A 21,802-nucleotide genomic window follows, 5' to 3' on the forward strand; every position below is an offset into this window, starting at 1 on the left:
AGAGATTACTAAAATTACAGGGCTTGCCTACCAACATACTTTGACTACTCTTAAGATGCATCCCTATTTAAAATTGGTTACCTCTGATTATGAAAGATTCTTGCTCACACGCTTTAGGTTGGGCATCATTCATAGATCACTTAGCTTCCCAGTCAGAAACGACTGGTCTAGACAGTTAATTAGATGCCCATGTGATGAGTTATCAGCACAGTCCACTAAGCATGATTTATATTTTTTTGTAAATGTTACCTAGTACAGAGGAAAAGATGGATACTCCTGGTGTTTAGATCACTTGGTCTGCGACAATGTCGTCCTGCATTTATAGTCATGCAATCCCTCGGGGAAGAACTTATAATTTTATCTGTCTCTACATTTTTAAAGTCTGTTTATTCCTGTAGAAAGGCCATCTCTATGTGATCATCTGACTTAAATTGTATAATATAACTATTAGCTCTTTTACGCTGCTGCTTACTCAGTTCTTCCGGTTAACGTAATCCTTTTTAACATGCCATTTTTAAATTGTTTTTTAATGTGCTTTTATGATTATTTTTACAAATAGTCGAATAAAGCTTGATTTGATAAAACCCCAATGAAAGGGAAACAGCCATCAGTGTAAAAATATAAACACTGAAACACATGCACAACCACAAATTAAAATGCCATTAAAAAATAGGAAAGTGAGAGATAAAGTCATGAGTAATTAAAAATCTTTAAGGTTTCATGAGGTACTATGCTGCCAAAGATTTGCATAATTACTAGGCCCTTCTGTGGACCAGTCTTTCTTTTATAAGGTGTATTTGTGGTTGAAAAGAACAGTACTCTGAATTCTATTATTTTGTACAAGGTCATAAAACTACTTCTGGAAATGGGACATATACTATTCATGTGAGAAACAGAATCTGAATAATAGGATTGAACATTAATACAGGTAGGAGTTCTATTGTGTACATGACAAATTTAATTCCAGTATCTGCACAATGGCACCCCAAAAACTGTACCAGCCAGTCCATAATACCAGAGCACATCTGCACTGTATCTGGACCACTAAATGCATACAAACACTATGCCACGGGGTAATCAAATAGGTTTGAGCGCACTCCATTGGTGTACAGAAGTGCATCTCTTGGGGATAACTGGTATTCATTCACAATCATTCAAGTCACGCTAGAAGAACTGATAAGTACTCACGCTGCAGGATGTTTCTCTGCTCCAGTTCCTCCACGGTCGGCCTCTGACTGAGCCGTCTATAAAGAAAGGAAAAAAAAGATGACTGTCTCAGGGTTTCAGAGAATGGACAAGTTCTCAAGCATGGAAATAGCCCTGCATTAATTCCATCAGAACAGAAAATTCAAAGGCCACATCACATCAAAACATATCCCATTACCTAAATGTATACATGACTCTAAACCCACATGTTAATGGTAAAGAACACTCTGGTCTGCATACCATGATGAATGTACAAATATAGAGGATATACATCTTACAAAGCCTTGGACCTTTCAGCTACACATCACCATGATTGGTGCACATCACCTTAAAACCAGACAAACCTGAAGCGTACATTCTACTACACACCAAAAACTCTTTATACCCTCACTCCGTACTTAAAATCATGGATAGTATGTGGCACACCCACAAGAGTACACATTACATTATAAACCACCTGTACCTTGACATGCATGTAGTGATGCACGTCCATGCATCAAATGCCCACACTGCATGAATTCCACACCACTGATTGGTACACACCATTACAATCCCCCAACGCTGAATGAAAACACCACTGCAAACCTACAAATCGGAACAGGTACACAGCATCAAGCACATATCCCTGAATGAACACATGACTCCAAATCAAAAATCATGAAGGGAAAGGCTAACCACAAGCCTACAACAATGTATATCTGCCACCTCATCATCCTGAATGGATACACCACAACAAGCTGATAACACTTTGTGTACTCCGTACAGCAAACAGACAACTCTGAGTGAGAACAGGTCTCCAAGTCACAAACCATATGGAGAATACCCCCACCTATGCATCTTTACACCACTATAAGCCTGAATGTACATTGACTCAACTGATCAACCATGAAGGTAACACATTACATCACTGCATGCCCTTTTAATGTGACAGAACAGAACATGTTTTGTTAACTTGCTTTGAGATCTATTCTTTCTTAAAATAAATTAGAGAAATGGAAAGGAGAGTGGGCGACTCTGTCTTAGTGATGAGACAGACCGAGATGGAGAGGAGTGACTAGCACTGAGGATGGAGTAGCAGAAGTAAAGGTGTGAGTGCGTGCGTGGGGGCAGGTGGAAGGGTGGGTCTACATAGTCTCTGAAAGCTAGTGCGGTAATCTAATAGGCCAAAGAATTTCTACTTGAAGGCCCCTCACTTAAGCACCCTCAGCCTTTGGACCAACTCGGTGATGCAGATCTCTTGGGGGGCATGAAGAGGTAGGCGTTACTTTGCAGCTCTGATGAACACGTTATTGGCATTATGTGGACAAACTAATGGTACATGTAGCTGTGGGGATCAAATCAAAAAATGAAAGGGGCCACAAGATGTTCTGCAGGTTTAGTATATAAAGGGTCATGGCAGTGACAGTTTGCCTCTGGCTTTTCTCCTATGCTAGACCTGTTCCAGATTAGAAAAAGCTACATCACAACAAATAAAGCCCAGTAGCAGCAAAACAAATTTCCCCTCATGGGCTCTTCATCAACAAGAAGCATTGTTAACAACCTAACTCTACAGAGAAGAGTTGACAGGAAGACATTTTACATGTAAGAGAAAATCCAGTCATAACAGAGCCCTGTAGGCTGAAAGTGCATAGATTAAGGAACCAAAATACAAACTTTACCACCAATAGTCTGTCTCACTGTGGAAAACACACTTCATATTGTGCATAGATTGCTTTAGAGCATTCCCAGACAGATGAGCAGCAACCATTCTTTGTCTGAGAAGGCATCTTTTAATGTATGCATGACATATTGGCACAAACATGATTTCATATGCATGTTGTAAAACTTCCTGATCAAGTAAGAATGCATGTGTTTTAAACAGACTGGATTCTAATTACCCTTTTAACTGATATGAAAGCAATATGCGTGCACTTACTTTTTCGCAACCCTCTACCAAATTGGGTTTTGGTCAATTGATAAATAAAATTTGAGTCCGTTATTTGTCATTGAGCTTCGATTTTCCACAGCCAGGACTTGGAGAAAACCAGATGAAGGCCAGACACACATTAATATGCAAAACCATGGAATTGCACAAGGATGCATTTTCCTTTTTGCATTATTATAACGCAGAGTGGTAGTGGAAGGGTGTAGCCCTCAAGCAACTATGACAGAGTGGTATAAGAAGTCCATCATCACGGAGAACTAAGAGGCAAAAGTAAAGAGGTGTGCCTTGGTGTTCTGACAGTACTGAATACAGAGTGGTTGAAATAGTATTTGTAGAATAGAGTACTTGTGAAGTCTCTAGCAAACCTAGTGCACAGTGATACTACATAGTGTACATGGAAGTCCATGGATATGGAAGAGACCGTGGCAGGAATGAGGAAGAGTTATCAGAATCCACACCATGTAGGTGTTAGTGTGGTGCACATGGAGCAGGTTTCTCAGTATCCTAAACGTAAAGAGGGCAGTGTGGTAGAAGAGGAGTGTGCGTTCTCTGGAGTCTCACAAAAAGGAAAGCAGTGTGAGAATTGAAGCAGTGTTCTGTGGAGTCTAGCGACGACAACCAAGCTGAAAAAGCAGATGGTGTGATGCTGAAAAGCACAACAGATATGGCACTCACTTGCACAGCTGCCATGCACATACCTGTTCAGAGCTGTGCCAATTTGCTGCTTGAATTCTGTCCACTCTTCCTTGCTCTTCCGGGGTAGAACATTTACTTCCTGTGGCTCTTCAGAGGCTGGTACGCTGTTTAGCTTCATAGCAAGTGTGTCCTTCCGCTTCACTTTGTTAGCCAAAGAACCTTGTGGGGATGAGAGATTGAAGAGAAGTGAGGGTAACAGGACATGCAAATGTCTGTGTATGGAGAATATGGAGCTTTCACCAAGTTCCTTTCGGGTGCAAAGTATTCACAAGCGAGACTCTTAAAAACCACAGACAAGGAATCCATTCACAGACACAAAATGATTTTTTTAAATGGATTTCAAAAAAACAAAAGTTGCATGTTATTACATCTCATTTACATCAATGATGTTTGTCAAAGGCACCTGTTGAAGTCAATGGATAGGCTATTGTTAGTGAGTAGCACCTCTCAGTCAGTGAACAGGTTCCTACTGTCACTTGGTGCCTCCTAACTTGTGGTTATTGATCGTGGTCAGGAAGAGAGGTACCTCAATTGTCAGGGTGTATGTGTCTGTGGGCGATGATATAGTCCTTTCTTAAAAGACCATAAAACATAACCTGTTTATTACGGACCTCCAAGGTATCAAAGCAATTGTTGCATTAAACCAGACTTGCTGTTCAATTTAATGTAACTAATGAACAAATGCCAACTATAGGAAATTGCCACTTTGTTGCCGAGTATTCCAGTGACCATTTAAGGTTGCACACAATCTGCTGTCCTCAAGACAGTCTTCTGCCCTCCAGGGAAGAGGTGTGAATGACTCAGGAAGGAACACTAAGGACCTGCCAAGGCAGAAGGTAAGACCTCCTCCGGGCAAGAAGGCCAAACACGGTGTAATACCAAAAGACCAGCTTCAAAGCGAAGCCGCCCTAAAGAGAAAATGGTTGTCACATTAGAAACTGGGCTGCTCTTTCGTTTCTGCAGACAGGCTGGCATCATGGACAGAGAGGGAGAAGCTGTTGTCAAACCATTTTTTCAAGAGGTTGTAGTCCAAGGTAACCACACCTCCGGGGTGAGCTAGGGAGCTCTGCACACCAAAAGAAGAGGTCTATCATGTTGGGAGTGGGCGGGATAGTGCACTCTGGTATAAGACACCACATTTTAGAGGAAGTTTTCATCAGGTGGGAGGGACCTGGTATCCCGATTGGCTAGTTAGCGACCCCATCTCCTTGAGCTAGTTGTGGGCATAAAAGTGGCACCCCTCTCATCGAGACCTCAGAGAGAGGATCGAAGGAGAACTGCCTTGCTATTTCCTGGAGCTGGCAAAGAGAGGATACACCAAACACTGGTCGCACCTGCTGCTCCTTGGGCTAGCAAAAAGACTGTGCCTATGGTCCCTGCTCAAGGAAGTCATCTCCGAGCCCCAGACACGAAAAGTGACTCCAAGAGTCAGTTGGCTGACTGTTACAGCTACAGGGCCACAAAAACTGAAAAGGCCTGCACTGTTAAGTTGGTAGCCAAGAACACCTGGTCGCCACTGACCACCAAAGTGCAACCTGGGAGACAGAGTTCCCTCCCTCAAAAGCTGCACTGGAGTCTGCTGGACCTGGCAGTCGTCACAGTGAAATTTGGTCACCCACCAAGGAAGTTATGACTAGCTAAATGGAACAACGGGTTTCTCTGTAACCGGAAACCAGTGACAATTTTTCTTTTGTCTGGACCTCAACCAGACTTTGAGGGACATCGACCCCTGTGCCCATACTCACCCCACTGTGTTTGTGGACCGAGGGGTAGCCTCATGAAAACCCACTCACTTGCTCAGCATGTTCAGCATCCCGCATCCCTTGCATTAGGACCATTCCATTAACCTGTCTAGCAGTTCACACATAGAACCTGGCGCTAGAATGGAGATTAATTTGGCAAGGAGGTAAATGTGTACCTGGAACTTCTTGGTCCCTGTGACCTGCATTCTGCCGGAATTGGTACTCCCAAGTTTGCCGGCATAGTAGTTTGAAACTTTATAAAAGATTGGAAAGTTTACTGCTATTGCAGTCAATTTCAATGATTTACTGCATTTGAGTGAACTCCAGTGATTTATCCTTTCTTGAAAAATTCATACCTTTGGAACCCTGAGATGGACTTTTATCATTAATGTGTCTATATAACGCTAAAAATACAACCTACTTTAATTAACTGGTTTTGGACGTTTATTGAGTTGCGTTTATTCCACTGTTTTGGCAATTCTTAACGGCTTATACTTGTTTCTTTGATAATGCCAGACTGCTCAGCGCCACCGCTATCCACAGTTCAGCTAAGATGTATAAAAACAAACTGACTGGATCCAGTACAGAATTGTGAATTTATTATACTGTGAGGTCGCACAATCACACCATATAATAAAACGCTTTCCTCACAGTTGGTCCGAAAGCAATTATGTTCCTCAAGAAAGTCTGAGATGTAGGGAAAAAAATGACTTCTCCGTCAGTTTTTCCAGGAATGGGCACTTGCAGATCTGTAGCTGCAACAACTGGATCAGTCGAAATCACTTTTTCTTGAAGAGTGGTCTGATGAAAGATGTTGGTTGGGAAGAATTCCATACCATCGGAATTTTTCAGAACGTTCCTTTCCATGGATCCAGCATGTGCTTAGGAGAAGGCTTTTCACAGTTTTTGCTGAATTGGAAGCTGCTTGCGATCTAGTCAGACAGATCAAGTTTGGTGTTTTATCTTAGGAGGTGGTTAGTGATAGCTTGTTGTTGATAACGTGTTCTGTTAGTCTTGTGCATCACATTGAATGTTTGTTGTTTTTCCTGGAGTTGTTTTCCAATCTGCTTGTGTGGAAAAGTAGCACTTTTTCACATGGTCAACCCCCACTTCTTGCCTGGTAGCTGATGTGATTTCAAGTGGAAGTGCACTGGGGTCCTGCTAACCAGGTCCCCATTGCCAGAGCTCTTTCCCAGAACTTACAATAGTTTCCCCAACTGGCAAAACCTTTGGGACCTTCTGTAAGTCCCTTGTAAATGTTACCCCCCTGGTGCCTGAGGTCCTAAAAAGGACCCCTAAGGGCTGCAGCACGAATTATGCCACCCTCACCAAGCACATGCAAGACTGCCATTGCAGGCTGTGTGTTTTGGTGCAAACAAAAGTGAAAACACGACATGTCACACATTCCTGTGTCAAAAAAACAAAGGGATCCACCCTTATGGGAAAGTATAGAAGTGTTCCTCCAGACTACGTGTGTCTCCTACAATGGTGGAAAGCACACAGCTTTGTTTAAATACCCCTCACCCACCAAAAGGACCCTTGGTGGCATGCTTCATCATCGGGGTCTTCCCGCCCCACTGCGGGGTGGGGCGTGCTATGACTACGAGGGAGCGCTGGTTATGAAAAACAATACTATGTGTGGTGAAGGAGTGTGAGTGGAAGGGTCAGAAGTGAGCGAATGCTGAAAAATTAAAAAATACCTGGCTCAGTGGCAAAAATAAATGTTAATGTTCCTTTGAGCTGGTATCGTTAAAAGTAGGGAATGAGATGGAGATACTATGCTTTAATAAGCAATGTCTCCTGTGTCGACATGTTTTGAAGCCCTCCTCTGGCTTCTCATCAGGACCTAGAAGAGATCCCTTCTACACTGCAATCAAAACAACTGTGTATTTACATATAATCCTTACTAAGTGGTGCACATAAATTTAACATGCACAGTATACTATACCCCACTAGGTATATTGCTGAATGGGTTTCTTATATCGCCCAGATAATGCCCCATGACACTTCAAAATGGGAGGGAAGGGGTACCTATAGTCACATAAATATCAAAGTTACCTCGACACCAGGACACTGCCGAGCCGCAGCTCCGTGGAACACGGTGATGAAAGAAGTGGAGAACATCACCACCGTGAATAACCATACCTTCCATAACACAACCAAGCAAGAAAAAGAAGCAATACGACAACTCTCATCCAACAGTGACATCGTGATCAAGCCAGCAGACAAAGGCGGGGGCAATTGTCATACAAACCGCCACTGCTGATGACAACGAATGCAGAAGACTGATTGAAGAACGCAGGAACTATTAAGTTCTGCGAGAAGACCCCACAGAATCCATCAGGATTCGGATAGCCTCCATGGTGGAAGAAGCGACAGCACACAACTGGATCTCCAAAATGGAAGCTGGTTTCCTCACCAAAAAAATCACAAAGGACCCCTTACTTCTACAGCATTCCCAAAATCCACAAGGACCTTGCGCAACCTCCAGGCCGCCTCATAGCACCGGGCATTAATTCCATACTAGAACCACTATCAAAAGTTTGCGGACGCTTTCCTTCGCCCACTGGTCCAAAAAACTGATACATACCTGAAGGATACAAAGGAATTCCTACAGCTACTCCAAGGAATTGACTTTGACCCCAACAGACACCTCCTGATGGGACTGGACATGGAGAGTCTGTATACCAGTCTCCCACATGATGAGACACTATCATTGAGGAGGTACTCTTCACCACCGATTGGGGATACCACATAACGTGGTTATGGAATGTGTGTTCCTGGCACTTACAAAAAACTTCTTTACTTATGAGGATACCATCTACCTTCAGAAGCACGGGACCAGCATGGGGAGCAGATTTGCTCCCAGTATAGCTGGCTTGTACGTCTACCACCTAGAAGTGAAGTAGATCCTACACCCCAGTAACCCGTTGGTGATAAAAACATGGAAACGTTACATAGACAATGTGTTGGTTATATGGGAAGGAGATATTACATCAACTGAAAACTTTATGACCTGGCTGAACCAACACAACATCTATCTGAAATTCACCAGCACAACCTCATGGACCAACTTGGTCTTCCTAGATTTGAACACCTATCCAGAGTAGGGCACTTTAACGACTACCACTCACTTTAAAGTTACAGCAAAGAACGGTCTGCTGTTATATAACTGCTTCCATCCCTGCCACCTTTGGGACAATCTCCCATACGGACAGTTCCTCCACTTGCGGAGGAACTGTACGGTGATTAAAGACTTCAAGAGGCAGGCTACTGATCTACAAGAGAATCTAAAGAAACGTAACTACCCTACACAAATCATTGACAGAGCCATGAAGAGGGCACATAGCAACAATAGGGAAGCACTGCTGGAACCGAGAGTACCTAAGGACCCGGAAGAGAGACCAATATGTGTCACTACTTACAATACCAACTCCAATCAAGTGACAAAAATTGTAAACATACATTGGAGACTCCTGGCATGCGGAAACCTCAACCTTCCCAAACTGATGTTTGCACACAAAAGGGGAGGGAGCCTTAGAGACATGCTAGTCCACACAAGACCACAACACCTTAGCAATTGAGGCAGAAAATACCCTCCTACCCCCAGTGAAGGGCCGTTATCCTTGTGGTAATTGCTGCACTTGCCACCTGACGAAGAAAAGCAAAAGTATAAAATTCAGGAATGGTATGGAATGGGAGCAGAGGAGATTTACGAACTGCAACAGCAAGAATGTGGTTTATATCATCACTTGCTCATGCGGAATGGAATATGGCGGAATGACAACTAGACCTGTCAAGACACGCATAGGAGAGCACAGAAGCAAAGTATGTTGCAAAAGAAGCACTACGAAAATGGCTACCCACTACTTGACAACTCAACACACAATGGAAGACCTACAGTGGACCATTATCGAACAACTGAACAGTGAACATGGTCTTCTCGAGAAGGAACAGCGGTGAGTGTTCCGCTTGGAGACCCACATTACAGGTCTGAACGACGATATCCTCTGCGGACAATTTAGCTGATTTGTATCTCCCCGTGACTTTTGTCACTATCTCTGGGAATAGAAAACTACTGCAAATACACTGCATAGAAACTCTTGAAACGACTGGGCAGAAACCTTATGTTAGCCAACCTTCTATTAAACAATTGGGGCCAGCAGGAAAACACTTCTAAAATAATGTGGCCTGTACATTGGCCTGTGGAATTTAATGTCCTGCCACACGTTTTTCTACTCATATTCACTTTTGCCATCTTGAGCTCACCCTTCTGTAGAGAGGTGTCATTACCACTGTATGTCCGTGTTAGACCTGTCAGCCCTTTGGCAGTTCCCTCCTCATTTTATTACTTTTGTCCTTTCCCCCTTCTCATTTTTTCTGTCTACCAAACTTTTTGGGTGCTGATGTAGAGGTTCTGGGCGCTTCACCCTCACTACCTGAGGGAGGGGTGCAAGGTGCTCCACTGAGGGAGGTGAGATATACAAAATGGTGGCTCCAACTGTCACCTCAGCACCTGGACCATGACTACCATGAGAGGTTCCGGAACCTTCTGGGCCCCTCTGGCAAGTCAGGCCCAAGGTGATAAATAGAGGTGACAGGTGGGCGGCCATTTTAGAAGAGAGCTGAGTGGCCGGTTAGCCAGGAGTAAGGCACCTGAGTGGGGAGGTGGCTGCACTGGGCAGGGTTTGACAGGTCTCAGGGTCTGCACAGTTCCCCTCGCCAGTGACATCACCCCCAACCTCTTGACCGGTCCCTGTGTGCTGCCAGTGACTTGAGACACTCGTTCCAGGGAGGCCTCTAGGGAAAGTGAACCCCTGACCTCTTGGTTCGCGGAGAGGGCCATTGCTGTAGGCTGTCGTCTTACAGCTCTGTTATTGACCGGGATTCCTGGACTGGCCTGGGGGTAGCCGCTCTCTCTGACAAGCGAGGAGAGGTGGACGAGCTCGAGTCCCTAGAGTCTAGCTGACCTCCGCCACCGTTCCTGTGAGAGAACCGGCACCCGTCAATTCACCCCCCCCTCACGAGACCCGTCTTGAAATACTGGCCGCCACTCTTCCCCCGAGTTCGAGAGATTACCTGGGGTCTTTTGGCAGGAGTCGCTGCCGCCGGAGGGCCTGGAGTGAGGGATTTGCCCGGGTGTGTGGAGCGGGAGAGCGGCGCGTCTGGTGGCTTGAGGAGACCGACCTTCAGGAAGTGCGGGAGGGAAGGCTGTGAGGCCGCTGTCCTCATCACGTGCGAGGGGCCTAGCGCCGCCCCGCTGTTGCCAGATGGGAGCAGAGGCCGCGCCCCCGCAAGACGCACTGATCCTGTCATCGTTGGAAGCGCCTCCCAGCAGTAGCGGAGGAGATGGGCTGTCGTCAGTGAGGGGAGAAAGCATCATAGGAATCCCTTGTGGGAGGAGGCTGGGTGTGTGTGTGCAGACCCCCATTCCCCCTTTTTGAGAGGGGATTCCTTCTTCTTGTTCAGCCCGCAAGCTCCGTACCACGAAGGGAGGGAACGTACCTCCCAACAGCGGTGAACCATCCACGAGGAGGACCACAAGAGTGAACAGTAAGCGGGGCCCATACCGGAGGGAAAAGGGGAGAGGACTCGTTACTGAAAAGTAGGTTTGGAAACTTGAGGGGTACCCATTTGAACGGGTTGGTGTCCCGTGGGGAAGCCAGGGGCCAGTTGTAATTATCAGCACCTCGTCCCAACTAAGTTTAGGGTATGGGATAACAGGGCGAGCCTTGTGCCAGCGAGAGAGCCTAGGGGTACTGCCAATCGGGGATGGTTTAGCGTGGTACTAGGGTACCCTAAGAGGAGCGTGCCTGAATGTAACGAAGTTGGCTGCCACCAGTTTAGTGAGCCCAGCTGTCAGGAGAACCTCGTTTAGACCGGGGAATAATCTGAATTGCGAGTGCTCTTCAGAGCGCCGTCCGTGAGGAGGTTGACAATCCCTCCAGAGTCCAGGCGCCGGGTGGGGTTACCTAGAGGGTCTACCGATCGGCTGTGCTAGAATTATCCCGAAGGGACCGTTATTCTGAAATGTAATGACATGGTTTATCTTGAAATATGATGAAATGGTTTGTTCTGAACTGTAATGACATGGTTTATCTTGAAAATATGATGAAATGGTTTGTTCTGAAATGTCATGCCATGTTGTATCTCAAAATGGAGGGAGGCATTCACCCTATGATGTGATGAAGTGTTTCATTCTAAAAGTTGAAATTAAGCATCCAAGTTCGCAAAGAAAAGATAAAGACTTTTAGTAAACCTTAAATTTAACCGGTGTAGTGTCCTTTTTGGGTGGTGCTGCGCTAGATTGGAGCTGGGTAGGATGCAAGCATGAGAGGCCAAGTGAAGATGTAAGCCAGTTGACCTGAGCCAAGCTACCCCTAGGACGTAGGTCCAACAAGTTGGTGCTCAGCGGTGGGATCCTTATTCAGTGCTTGCATCCGCTCAGTAGCAGTTTGGCGCGCGCCACAACCTACACTTGATTGTTTTTACTGGAGTTTTCTCCAGAGTGCCTCCCTAAATTGGAATTTTGTTTTTTAAAATTATTCTGTCTAGTGGTGTATTTCCTCCTGAAGGAAAGGTATCCTTTTGTAAGCTCCTGTTCTGCGGGATTGGGTCCCACCTGGTAGGATGGAGTTTGAGTTGGGTAGGCTGGAGGAATATACAGTAACTCAACTAAAAGAATTCTGCCAGGAGAGGGAGGTGTTCGTCAAGCAAGGGGCAAAGAAAAAAGAACTCCAAACGAGCTTGAGAGCCTGGGTCATGGCCCACCCTAGCGGGAAACGGGAGGAGGGACCAGAACTGGACACCACAGAGGAACCAGAATTAATTTTCCCCCCCTGAGAGTGGACACATGGATGTAGGACCTAGTGCCCCCTCAAGGGCAGGTAGTAGCGCCTCGGGGGGAAGCCTGTCATCAGCTGACTTAGTTGACAGGAGGGAGGAGAGGCAGTTTAAAATGGAACTGGCCCGTTTGGAGAAAGAGAGGGAGGAGAGGAGGTTCCTCCATGAGCTCCACTTAAAGGAGTTGGAACTCAAAGCCCTACAGTTTGGAACCCCCAGCGGTCCCGTTGGTGGCAGCATACCTAGAGAGGTCCCCAGAGAGTCCAGGCCTTACCTGCCAAAAGATGTAGTCGCCAGCTATGGTGTCGGGGATGACATCGTTAAATGGCTGGCTGCCTATGAGGTCTCCCTAAGAGCCCATGGGGTCCCCGAAGCTCAGTGGGGGGGGTGGCCTATATAGGTATATGCCTCCGGTGGGGAGGGATGCCTTGTTAGCATTAGAACAGCAAGATCAGACCAATTACCCCATCATGAAGGTCGCCCTAGTGAGGAAATTTGGGTTGACCCCTGAAAAATTCAGGCAGAGGTTTCGGGGCAGTCAAAAGTTGGCCACCCAGAATTGGGTAGACTTCTTGGACTATGCCAAGAAGGCCTTAGAGGGCTGGGTGCAGGGCAGTGAGGTCAAGGACTATGAGGGACTGTATAATTTAATTTTAAAGGAGCACCTCCTCGAGAAAAGTTTTCCGGAGCTGCGTCAGCACCTGGTGGACAGCAAGCTAACTAATCCTAGGAAGCTTGCAGAGGAGGCGGATATCTGGGCGAGTACCCGGGTATCCTCAAAAGGGACTGGAGGGAATTTTCAAGGGGCTGGACAGGGCGTCCCCCAGAAGAAAGAGGGGGGAGACAAAAAGAAGGAGTTCTCTAAAGGCCCCCAAAAGAGTTCACAAGGGAAGGGAGTAGGATTCCCTCCTAAGGTTGGCCCCCAAAAACCCCCTTATCCTGACCGTGGTCAGCAGCCTAGGGTTGTCCGATGTTATGAGTGTGGTGAGGTTGGGCACTATAAGGGGGATGCCAAGTGTCCCAAGAGACCACACCCTCCCATTGGAGGAAAGACCCCTGGGGTGGCAAGTGTGGTGCTTGGGGAGAAGTTGCCCCTAGATAAGGGAGGTGAGTGGGCAGGGTTAACCTTAGTGTCATTAGGGGATTGTGAGATGGTTCCTAAGACCCAGGTGCCCTTGAATACTACTAAGTACAGGCAATGGGTCACCATCAATGCCCAGAGGGTGGAGGCTCTGAGGGACACAGGAGCCAGCATGACTATGGTAAGGAGTCAGCTGGTGTCCCCAGAGCAGGTGGTTCCCAATGTAGTCCACCCGGTTGTGATGGCTGACAATCGAGAGGGTCACTATCCGGTGGCCCAGATTCCCTTTGAGTGGGGAGGGGTTGCGGGTCCTCTACGAGTTGCGATAAGCCCTGCCATGCCGGTCGACTGCCTGTTGGGAAATGACCTTGAACACTCGGCGTGGAAGGAGGTCGAGTTCAGGGCCCACATGGAAATGTTGGGGACCCCTGAGTGGACGTGTGCCAACACCCGGTCCGTGACTGCCCGGAGAGGGGACTCACAGAGGTTGGAGCCTGGGACAAAGGCCCAACCAGCTGCCGGAAAGGGTAAACGGGGTCGGGGGAAGCTTGCCCCGGCATCGGAACCTCCGAAGGTGGATGGGGCAACTGGAGTGGTCCCGGAGTCTACGGAGGGGGATGTAGCTTCCCTGGAGGGCTTACCTACTCCTGCCGACTGGCAGGTGGAGGGAGGACCTACTAGGGAAGAGTTTTGTCGGGCCCAGAAGGAGTGCCCTACCCTTGAGGGTTTACGTAGGCAGGCCGAAGCCCAGGCAGCGGGTAACGATTCGGGGAACTTCCACATATACTGGGAAGATGGACTCCTTTATAGCGAACCCAAGGCCCCGGTGCATGGTTCATCCCGGGCCTTGGTGGTTCCCCAGCGTTACCGAGCCTTCCTATTGGGATTGGCTCATGAAATAACTTTGGCAGGACACTTGGGACAAGACAAGACCTTTGCTCGACTTGTCCCTCATTTCTACTGGCCTCAGATGAGGATTACGTCCGATACTTTTTGAAGGACGTGTGTAACCTGCCAAGCTAGTGGGAAAACAGGGGTGAAGCTGAAGGCTCCCCTGGAACCACTGCCTGTCGTTGGCACCCCCTTTGAAAGGGTGGGCATCGACATTGTTGGGCCATTGGATCCACCAACGTCTGCCGGTCACAGGTTCATCCTGGTTCTGGTGGATCATGCCACTCGGTACCCCGTGGCTATCCCTCTGAGGACCATTACTGCACCAGCAGTGGCACGGGCCCTTATGGGAATTTTTACCCAGATGGGATTCCCCAAGGAAGTGGTGTCAGACAGAGGTACCAACTTCATGTCGGCCTATATGCGGGCTATGTGGAAAGAGTGTGGAGTCACTTACCGGTTCTCCACTCCTTATCACCCCCAGACCAATGGTCTGGTGGAGAGGTTTAACAAAACCTTAAAGGGCATGATCCGGAGTCTGCCCGAGAGCCTGCGGAGGAAATGGGACGTCCTCCTACCTTGTCTGCTGTTTTCTTACAGGGAGGTACCACAGAAGGGAGTGGGCTTCATCCCCTTCGAGCTGTTGTACGGGCACCCTGTGCGTGGACCCCTCAGCCTGGTGAAGGATGGATGGGAAAAGACTCCCAGAAAACTTCCCCCGGATGTGGTGAGCTACATGCTGGCCTTTCGTAGCCAAAAGGCTAGGTTGTGGAAGCAAGCTTCTGAAAACCTAGAAGCCAGCCAAACGGTCATGAAGGAATGGTATGACCGAAACGCTCACCCGGTGGAGCTGGAGCCTGGCCAGAAGGTGTGGGTGATGGAACCCGGAGAGCTTAGCGCCCTCCAGGATCGCTGGTCAGGCCCCTTTGAGGTGGTTGAGAAGAAGGGCAAGGTCACCTATGTGGTGGATCTTAAGACCCCCAGGCAGCCCCATCGGGTGCTCCATGTCAACCGCCTCAAGCCTCACCAAGAGAAACCCGAGGTCACTTTAATGATGGTGACTGATGGATTAGAGGAAGAGGAAAGTGAACCTCTTCCTGATCTTTTTGCATCCCAAGAGAAGGATGGGTCGGTGGAGGGAGTGATCCTCTCACCCTCCCTAACTCCCGAACAGCGGAGAGACTGCCGCCGCGTTTTGGAGCAGTTTGCTTCCCTGTTCTCCCTTATCCCGGGAAGGACTCATCTGTGTACCCATGACGTGGACACAGGGGACAGCCCACCTGTGAAGTCCAAGTCCTACCGACTGTCGGATAAGGTGAAGGCTAGCATCCATGGAGAAGTTACCAAGATGCTAGAGCTAGGAGTGATTGAGCCTTCAAGTAGTCCCTGGTCCAGTCCGGTGGTACTGGTACCCAAAAGCTGCCCCACCGGGCACTACCCCAGAACTCCGGTTCTGTGTGGATTACAGGGGACTGAATTCGGTGACAAAGACAGATGCTCATCCCATCCCGAGGGCGGATGAGCTCATTGACCGGTTGGGAGCTGCCCAATATCTCAGTACCTTTGACCTTACATCCGGGTACTGGCAGATTTCCCTGACGGATGGAGCCAAGGAAAGGTCAGCCTTCTCCACACCTTAGGGTCACTACCAGTTCTGTGTGATGCCCTTTGGGCTCAAGAACGCCCCTGCTACGTTCCAGCGGTTGGTGAACCAGGTCCTCTCTGGAATGGAAGCCTTTTCGGTTGCGTACCTGGATGACATCGCTGTCTTCAGCCGCAGCTGGGAGGACCATTTGTGTCACCTTCAGGCTGTTCTTCAGGCTTTGCAGCAGGCAGGTCTGACGATCAAGGCCAGTAAGTGCCAGATCGGGCAGGGGTCGGTAGTGTACCTCGGTCACTTGGTGGGTCGGGGCAAGGTGCAACCCCTCCAGGCCAAGATCGAAACCATCATGGCCTGGGAACCCCCCAAGACTCAGACAGAGGTCCGGGCCTTCTTGGGCCTCACTGGCTACTACCGACGCTTCGTCAAGGGATACAGTACTATCGTGGCCCCCTTGACTGAGCTCACTTCTAAAAAGCACCCTCGACGGGTAATCTGGACCGAGGGATGTCAACAAGCCTTTGACACCTTGAAAAAGGCCATGTGTGCGGCACCTGTTCTCAGGGCCCCTGACTTCGCCAAGGAGTTAATCGTCCAAACAGATGCGTCGGAGCATGGTATCGGGGCAGTGCTGTCACAACTCAATGACGAGGGTCTAGACCAACCAGTGGTTTTCCTGTCTAGGAGACTACTCCCCCGGGAACAGAGGTGGAGTGCAATTGAGAGGGAGGCTTTTGCGGTGGTGTGGGCTCTGAAGAAGCTGCGGCCATACCTGTTTGGCTCGCACTTCCTGGTTCAGACCGACCACCGGCCCCTCAGGTGGCTGGTGCAAATGAGGGGCGAGAATCCCAAGCTATTGAGGTGGTCCATTTCCCTACAGGGAATGGACTTTAGGGTGGAACATCGCCCAGGAGTGGACCACGCCAATGCTGAGGGTCTATCCAGGTATTTACGCCTTAGTGAAGAGGACTCCCAAGGGGTTGGGTAGATCTCCCCAGTTTCAGCTGGGGGGGACGCGTGTTAGACCTGTCAGCCCTTTGGCAGTTCCTTCCTCATTTTATTACTTTTGAGCTTTCCCCCTTCTCATTTTTTCTGTCTACCAAACTTTTTGGGTGCTGATGTAGAGGTTCTGGGCGCTTCACCCTCACTACCTGAGGGAGGGGAGCAAGGTGCTCCACTGAGGGAGGTGAGATATACAAAATGGTGGCTCCAACTGTCACCTCAGCACCTGGACCATGACTACCATGAGAGGTTCCGGAACCTTCTGGGCCCCTCTGGCAAGTCAGGCCCAAGGTGATAAATAGAGGTGACAGGAGGGCGGCCATTTTAGAAGAGAGCTGAGTGGCCGGTTAGCCAGGAGTAAGGCACCTGAGTGGGGAGGTGGCTGCACTGGCCAGGTTTGACAGGTCTCAGGGTCTGCACAGTTCTCCTCGCCAGTGACATCACCCCCAACCTCTTGACCGGTCCCTGTGTGCTGCCAGTGACTTGAGACACTCGTTCCAGGGAGGCATTTGGGAAAATGAACCCCTGACCTCTTGGTTCGCGGAGAGGGCCATTGCTGTAGGCTGTCGTCTTACAGCTCTGTTATTGACCGGGATTCCTGGACTGGCCTGGGGGTAGCTGCTCTCTCTGACAAGCGAGGAGAGGTGGACGAGCTCGAGTCCCTAGAGTCTAGCTGACCTCCGCCACCGTTCCTGTGAGAGAACCGGCACCCGTCAATTCACCCCCCCCCCCCCCTCACGAGACCCGTCTTGAAATACTGGCCGCCACTCTTCCCCCGAGTTCGAGAGATTACCTTGGGTCTTTTGGCAGGAGTCGCTGCCGCCGGAGGGCCTGGAGTGTGGGATTGGCCCGGGCGTGTGGAGCGGGAGAGCGGCGCGTCTGGCGGCTTGAGGAGACCGACCTTCAGGAAGTGCGGGAGGGAAGGCTGTGAGGCCGCTGTCCTCATCACGTGCGAGGGGCCTAGCGCCGCCCCGCTGTTGCCAGACGGGAGCAGAGGCTGCGCCCCCGCAAGACGCACTGATCCTGTCATCGTTGGAAGCGCCTCCCAGCAGTAGCGGAGGAGAGGGGCTGTCGTCAGTGAGGGGAGAGAGCATCATAGGAATCCCTTGTGGGAGGAGGCTGGGGGGTGTGTGCAGACCTCCATTCCCCCTTTTTGAGAGGGGATTCCTTCTTCTTGTTCAGCCCGCAAGCTCCGTTCCACGAAGGGAGGGAACGTACCTCCTGACAGCGGTGAACCATCCACGAGGACCACAAGAGTGAACAGTAAGCGGGGCCCATACCGGAGGGAAAAGGGGAGAGGACTAGTTACTGAAAAGTAGGTTTGGAGACTTGAGGGGTACCCATTTGAACGGGTTGGTGTCCCGTGGGGAAGCCAGGGGCCAGTTGTAATTATCAGCACCTCGTCCCAACCAAGTTTAGGGTATGGGATAACAGGGCGAGCCTTGTGCCAGCGAGAGAGCCTAGGGGTACTGCCAATCGGGGATGGTTTAGCGTGGTACTAGGGTACCCTAAGAGGAGTGTGCCTGAATGTAACGAAGTTGGCTGCCAGCAGTTTAGTGAGCCCAGCTGTCAGGAGAACCTCGTTTAGACCGGGGAATAATCTGAATTGTGAGTGCTCTTCAGAGCGCCGTCCGTGAGGAGGTTGACAATCCCTCCAGAGTCCAGGCGCCGGGTGGGGTTACCTAGAGGGTCTACCGATCTGCTGTGCTAGAATTATCCCGAAGGGACCGTTATTCTGAAATGTAATGGCATGGTTTATCTTGAAATATGATGAAACAGTTATTCTGAAATGTAATGACATGGTTGATCTTGAAATATGATGAAACAGTTATTCTGAAATGTAATGACATGGTTTATCTTGAAATATGATGAAACAGTTATTCTGAAATGTAATGACATGGTTTATCTTGAAATATGATGAAATGGTTTGTTCTGAACTGTAATGACATGGTTTATCTTGAAAATATGATGAAATGGTTTGTTCTGAAATGTCATGCCATGTTTTATCTCAAAATGGAGGGAGGCATTCACCCTATGATGTGATGAAGTGTTTCATTCTAAAAGTTGAAATTAAGCATCCAAGTTCGCAAAGAAAAGATAAAGACTTTTAGTAAACCTTAAATTTAACCGGTGTAGTGTCCTTTTTGGGTGGTGCTGCGCTAGATTGGAGCTGGGTAAGATGCAAGCATGAGAGGCCAAGTGGAGATGTAAGCCTGTTGACCTGAGCCAAGCTACCCCTAGGACGTAGGTCCAACAGTCCTCAACATAAAAATCTTTTGAAGAAACTTTTTGTCGTGCATATTATGAAACATGGAAAAAAACATTTCGGAGAAACCCGTCTGGCTGCACACTCCCTTGGTACAATGTCTACCATAAACCCGATTACATGTACAATTAGTAAATACTTGCCCAGACCTGGTTTACTTTATTTTTAATATTATTTTTTTCATTATCCAGCTGGTCCACATTTTATGCTCGGATAGTTTGAAGAGTTAGGAAGAGGTAGTGTCCTTTTAGTTAGCGCACTAGTCTTTTTCGCTCCTAGGGCTATAAAACAGGCACCCTCGAGCAATAGGAAGTGAGGAACAAACACATTCAGCCGGAGGTGCCATTCTAGGTCACCATCTGGGATTTTCTGACGGTCTAGTGTTTGTACCAGTTAGTGCAGTTTGTTGGCGGCAAAACTACCAATTATGCTCAGTATTTAAGGACACTGCCCACACTGGCTCAATGTTCCACGGAGCCGCGGCGAGGCAGTGTTCTGGTGAGGAGGTAACCTTGATATTGTAAGTACGGCACAGCCGATTTGCAACAGTGAAACGCTGCTCAATTAGGAAGGATCTCAAAACCAACAGTTTTTCTTTTTCAATTTCTTTTAACAGTGTGTGACTATAGGTACCCCATCCCTACCGTTTTGAAGGCTCATGGGGCAATATCTGGGCGATATAAGAGTACGTGAACAGCCTAAACTTTGGAGGCTTCTTTATCGGTCACTGTTTTTTGAAGGAGAGATATATTTAACAGATACTCTCAGTTATACTTATCATATAGATACGCACACCACGCAGTCCTTAGATATAGAGCGTGTGTTTTATGTGTGTATGTTTTTGTATTGTCCCATCTAGCAGGCATAACAGCACAGATTACCAATTATAACGGATAAAGATAACAAAAATATATCACAGAAATATATCACTTTTCTTTACAGGTTAACACCACATATGGTGCAGTTTGGATGTGTTATGTTATTTTAACTCTGCTTTGATTCTTCCAGAACCCATTCAGCAATATACCTACTGGGGTATAGTATACTGTGCATGTTTAATTTATGTGCACCACTTAGTAAGGATTATATGTAAATGCACAGTTGTCTTGATTTGAGTGTAGAAGGGATCTCTTCTAGGTCCTGATGAGAAGCCAGGGGAGGGCTTCGAAACATGTCAACACAGGAGACACTGCTCATTAAAGCATAGAATCTTCCTCTCATTCCCTACGTTTAACGATACCAGCTCAAAGGAACATTAACATTTTTTTTTTCCCCACTGAGCCAGGTATTTGTTTTTTTAATTTTTCACCATTCACTCACTTCTGACCCTTCCACTCACACTCCTACACCACACATAGTATTGTTTTTCTTAACCAGTGCTCCCACGTAGTGTAGCACGCCCCGTCCCGCAGTGGGGCGGGAAGACCCAGATGATGAAGCATGTCATCAAGGGTCCTTTTGGTGGGTGAGGGGTATTTAAACAAAGCTGTGTGCTTTCCGCCATTGTAGGAGACACACGTAGTCTGGAGGAACACTTTCTATACTTTCCCATAAGGGTGGATCCCTTTGTTTTTTGACAACATAACTGGAGGACGTAGTATCCACCTCTTCTGCTCTTTTGAGCATTACCTCTTTACTCCCTTTTTATGTTACTTTAACACATCCCTGTGTGCCATGTCTCTAACACTTCATGTAATATTTGTAAGTCACCCTTACAGCAGGCAAGCCTGACAGCCCGAAGGCAGGGTGCTGAATATAACATGTGCAGACATGCCTGCCTGAGCAGATATGCCCCTGTGCTGGTCAGTCCTATGACTGCCAGTACAAGTGACCAGGAAAGCCGTTTTAAAACATGTGCTGCACCCTGGTGGAAGGAAGTTCCACAGATATATGATGGCTATCAAACATCTCTTATTGATAAACCCAGACCGATTCCAGTTATGGATTACCAATACATGCAACCAGGGGGCACCTTAGAAAACCTACCAGCCTCTGGTGTCCCTGCTGACTGGTTTCTGCCAGTCTGCCAACCGAGGCACTGTTCGGAACTCCTAGGGCAGAGGTCTTCAATCTGTGGGGCGCGACCCCCAGGGGGGCCCTGGAGTCTTGGAAGGGAGTCGCACATTTCCAGGCCTCACTTCCAAAACATGTGCTCTTCCTTTTGAAAAAGATAAACGTCTGGGATGCTTCATTCTGATAGTACTTCAGCTGAAGTTAATTGAGTCTCCTGTGCTGTGAAACAAAGAAGCGGGGCAGACCGGTGTAACAATCCTGCGTTCCAGGGTGCCTGCTTGCTTGAATGAAATGCAAATGTACGCTAGGTGTTAATCTGCAAATGTAAAGGGTGCTTGGGAGTGGTTCTGACTTTAATTGCTGGAATCACTCCAAGCATTGTGATGGCAAAGATTTGGTTTTTTTTGAGTGATAGTACGAAGAGTTAATAACTATGCTGTGAAGTGCATGCTTTTTTAATCATAATTTACACAGGGCCAGTGGCATAACGAAACTTGAGGGTGGCCCCCTGCAAGGTATGGGGAGGGGCCCAATCAGG

At 48.1% G+C, this 21,802-nt stretch overlaps 1 protein-coding gene across 5 annotated transcripts in view; it reads right to left on the bottom strand.

Annotated features, from left to right (window-relative positions):
• Positions 1-21,802, bottom strand: part of PHACTR4 (phosphatase and actin regulator 4) — a 464,595-nt gene that overhangs the window by 89,082 nt on the left and 353,711 nt on the right. For all 5 annotated transcript variants that reach the window (XM_085647671.1, XM_085647667.1, XM_085647669.1 and 2 more), the window contains 2 exons: positions 3,829-3,985; positions 1,189-1,244 (listed from right to left, as the gene is read on the bottom strand). In XM_085647671.1, coding sequence (XP_085503797.1) covers positions 1,189-1,244; positions 3,829-3,985 — 213 coding nt within the window. The remainder of the gene's footprint in view (positions 1-1,188; positions 1,245-3,828; positions 3,986-21,802) is intronic.

This window comes from Triturus cristatus, chromosome 3_2, assembly GCF_964204655.1.
Source record: "Triturus cristatus chromosome 3_2, aTriCri1.1, whole genome shotgun sequence".
In the NCBI taxonomy this organism is placed as follows: domain Eukaryota; kingdom Metazoa; phylum Chordata; class Amphibia; order Caudata; family Salamandridae; genus Triturus; species Triturus cristatus.